Source organism: Pelecanus crispus, unplaced genomic scaffold (assembly GCF_030463565.1).
Source record: "Pelecanus crispus isolate bPelCri1 unplaced genomic scaffold, bPelCri1.pri SCAFFOLD_271, whole genome shotgun sequence".
Classification (NCBI taxonomy): Eukaryota; Metazoa; Chordata; class Aves; order Pelecaniformes; family Pelecanidae; genus Pelecanus; species Pelecanus crispus.
In genome coordinates this window covers 37770-41601 of record NW_027461348.1, presented here as the reverse complement: position 1 = coordinate 41601, position 3832 = coordinate 37770, and the positions used below count along the sequence as shown (strand labels likewise).

General features: G+C 53.0%; 1 protein-coding gene across 1 annotated transcript; it reads left to right on the top strand.

The window, feature by feature from the left end:
• Window positions 1-811: 811 nt before the first annotated feature.
• On the top strand, window positions 812-3049 carry LOC104036918 (galectin-3). Its single transcript, XM_075727409.1, has 5 exons — window positions 812-829; window positions 1150-1428; window positions 2049-2137; window positions 2411-2579; window positions 2894-3049. The coding sequence occupies exons 1-5, from the start codon at window positions 812-814 to the stop codon at window positions 3047-3049; spliced, it is 711 nt and encodes a 236-aa protein (XP_075583524.1).
• The last annotated feature ends 783 nt before the right edge of the window (window positions 3050-3832 follow it).

Sequence of the window (3832 nt, the reverse complement as noted above, 5' to 3'; positions counted from 1 at the left end):
AGCCAGGGCAGGGAGGTGGCCGTGTCCCCCCCCATGCCACTGTCACCCCCCCCACAAGGCCCTTGCTTGCCCCCAGCGCTGCCGAACTAGCCAGCGTGACAGCGGAGGGCTGGCTGCAAGAGCGGGTTTGCTGGAGACAGAAAACACAGCCCACTGCACTGCCCTTTTGGTTTTTGTTTTTTTTTTTTTTTCCTTTTTATAAAGTGTTTTGAGGCCGGAATAAATCTTCCTGACTTCTGAGCGCAGCAGACGTGGCATGGGCATTTTTTTTTGGGTACGTGAAATGCAGAAGTCCACACTGACCCGTGGTTCTAGGAGGAGGAGGAGGAGGGTGCTCGCATGGTTTGCAGTGCCGCGTGGTGCTCCCCTGGGAGCAAAGAGCGAAAACCCGGTGAAAACCCGTCGAGAGGCGGGAGGGAGCCGAGGGCTCTCGGGGCAGAGCAGCACCAGGTCCCCGCGCTCCGGCGTCCCCTCTCTGCTCGACACCAGCAGCGCTGTAAGGTCATCGACGGCGTTGCCGTAACACCAACCCCGCAGTAGCCGATTTCAGCCGGAGGGTGTTTGGGCTAGATTCGCCCCCGGAGCCGCTCCCGCGGCTCATGGCAGTGACCCTCCATCTCTCCCGCAGGTAGCAGACGAGGGTTTGTTCTGCGGTACCGGAGCTGTCGGCTCTGCCTGCCAGGTGCGTGATGGGGACTTCCCAATTTTCAGCCCCTTGCCACTGCAAACTGTAACTCTTCTCAAAAATCTCTATTTTTCGGATGGCGTTATGTTAAAAATGACTTAAGCGTCTTTTTTGTTTTAGGAAAAAATGTCAGACGGTTTCTCTGTAAGTATGGCTTGCTTTAAAAAACAAAAGTGGGGGCTGTGATTGTTTAATTGCCTTGAAGCGGGGACCTTCGGCAGGGTGGAAGCACGGCTTCGCTAACCTGCCTAACTCCCCAAATCCGCTTTGGTTACATCGGCATTTATCGGTTTTCCGGAAACCTCAGCCCAGGCACTCGACCCCCCCGCCACTGCTTGGGAGCAGCTGAGCGCTCGCCCTCTGCGCACGCTGCGGGCTACAAATGCCGGGTGTTGGAGGGGTCAACCTCACCCCGGGATTCATGTCACCCCCCCTAACCCTCCTCCTCTCCCCTCTGTCCCCAGTTATCCGATGCCTTGGCCACCAGCAACAATCCCACCCCGTCTGCCCCCCCTCCCCAAGGCTGGCCCTCCTGGGGGAACCAGCCGCCGGCTCCCGGGGGGGTCCCGGCGTACCCCGGCCCCCCGGGGACCTATCCTGGAGGACCAGGAGCGTATCCTGGAGCACCCGGAGCGTTCCCTGGAGCACCAGCTGGACCAGGGCTGTATCCTGCCCCAGGACAACCGCCCAGTGGCCCTGGATTCGGGCCCTCTCCTCCGCAGGGGGGACCGGCTCCTCCGATGGTAACAGCTCGGTCGTACGAGAAGGGTTTCTGTGTCTTCACTGCCTGGTTTGGCTTGGCCATGGGAGGGACCTGGGGCTGGCTGTCCCCGGGGAGGGTGGCATGGGTTGTCACCATGCCGTGGGGCGGCCCTGGTGTGTCGTCACACCGAGAGCCAGCCTGTGCCCGAGCATTTATTTGGCTTTGGATGTGGTTTTCTGCTAACAGCAAATCATAAGATCATAGAATTGTTTAGGTTGGAAAAGACCTTTAAGATCATCCAGTCCAATCATTAACCTAACACTGCCAACTCCACCACTAAACCAATTAAGGGGAGAGTAATAATTATTTCATATTTCCTGGCTTGCTGGCTGGCTGATTTTTTAATGAGTAAAACCAGGAATCACTAAGGTTGGAAAGGACCTCCAAGATCATCAGCCCAACCATCAACCCAACACCCCCATGCCCACTAAACCATGTCCCAAAGTGCCACCTCTGCCCGTTTTTTTAACACCTCCAGGGGTGGGGACTCCACCACCTCTCTGGGCAGCCTGTTCCAGTGCTTGACTACTCTTTCCGTGAAGAAATTTCTCCTAATATCCAATGTATCCAAATCTAATCCAAATCCCCATTGTCTCCCAGAAAGTCCCCTTCGATCTGCCCCTGCAGGCAGGACTCCTCCCTCGGCTGCTCATAACCATCACCGGGACCATCAACCCCAACGCCAACAGGTACCAGGGGTGTCCAGCACCGAGGGTGGGGGTGTTTCCATTGGGGCACTGCTGGACAGGGCAGGGAACTGGAATTTGCTTTCTGTTCCTGAATAACACCTGCGTGGTATAAAATCAAATATTACACAAAATAAATGTGTAAATGCCCTGTCATTGCCCAACGGGATCTGTGGGGTTTTTTTTCCTGCCAGCTTGCTGCTACTTTTGGCAAGTCCTGTAACAGAGCCCAGGGCTTTCGTGAAAAAAACAGTGAACCCGTTATTGTCTTTGCAGGTTTTCACTGGATTTCAAGAAAGGGAATGACATTGCCTTCCACTTCAATCCCCGCTTTAATGAAGACAACAGGAAAGTCATCGTCTGTAATTCGATGTTCCAGAATAACTGGGGAAAGGAGGAGAGGACAGCTCCTAGGTTTCCATTTGAAGCTGGAAAACCCTTCAAGGTACCAAAAAACCCGACCCTGAGTCCATCTTAATGTGCCAACATTCTTGCTGTGTGAACCGTACAATACTCCTTGAAAATACTATCGTAGTCACGAGGAGACAGGAACTGTGGGCTAAAACACAAAAGAGGAAGAGTAGAGCAGGGCTTTGGGGAAGGCAAAGGTCACCGGTGTTTTTGCAGCTGCGTTGCTTGCACCAGTTCATCCACATACCACCGGGCTGGACTCAGCTGGCAGCAGCCTGCTCAAGTCTGGGGCTTAAAACTTCTTCCTAGAACAAATGTGACGGTTAGCTTTTGGGGTTTTTATTTCAGCTCCAGATCCTTTGCGAGGTGGATCACTTCAAGGTAGCAGTCAACGACGCTCACTTGCTGCAGTACAGCTTCCGCGAGAAGCAGCTGAACGCGATCACCAAACTCTGCATTGCTGGGGACATCACCCTCACCAGCGTCACACCCACCATGATATAACTACAGCGGTGTAATTTTAGTGCAAGCTTCGTGCTCTTAATATGGCTGTAACAGAAGTGTCTTCTTACATGAATACTTTGAGGTAATAAAACGTATTTTCACAAGTAAAATTGGTTTTCAGTAAGATCTCAAAAGACACGACATCCTCCGGCAAGGCAAGTTCAAATGTGGAAGTATCCGAGTTCTTGCTGTAGAGACAGAGAATCTCTTTGCCAAGGAATGATGACTAGGAGCCCTGCGATTTGTATGGAGCACTTGGGAAAGCGGCCAGCGGCGTACCGCCGCTGGTCCTATGGACTAGGGCAGCAATCTTCAACCCCGTCTTCTCCGAGTCCCAGACAGCAGTCAGTAACTTGGTCTTTTCAGCAGTTGCTCTGCTACGTAGAGCAGTTATTCCTTTTTCACTAAAGGAATCAAAATAGCGCAGCAAAGGACTTAACTTTTCCCACTCCAGGAGGAAGAGTTGCGTGATCAGGCTATGAACGGGTTGTGCGCAATTCACGGAAGCGTCACCGCACTGAAGTTGTCTGCTAGGAAACACTGGAAAAAAGGGGATGCTCGAGAGTCTCTGAGCCTGACCAGAATGAGGTGTTTCAAGAGGGGGTTCAGAGCTGGAGGAAGCAAAACTTCTCCCCTAGGCCGTGGCTAGAAAAGTTAACCCCTCTCCTTCATTTCAAAGGCCCATTCTACCCAATTTGGTGCCCAAATCAGCCTGTCCCGAACACACTTCCCTCCTGAGGCGACTCCAATTTGTACAAGTGCTATGTACTCCATGGAACAGGT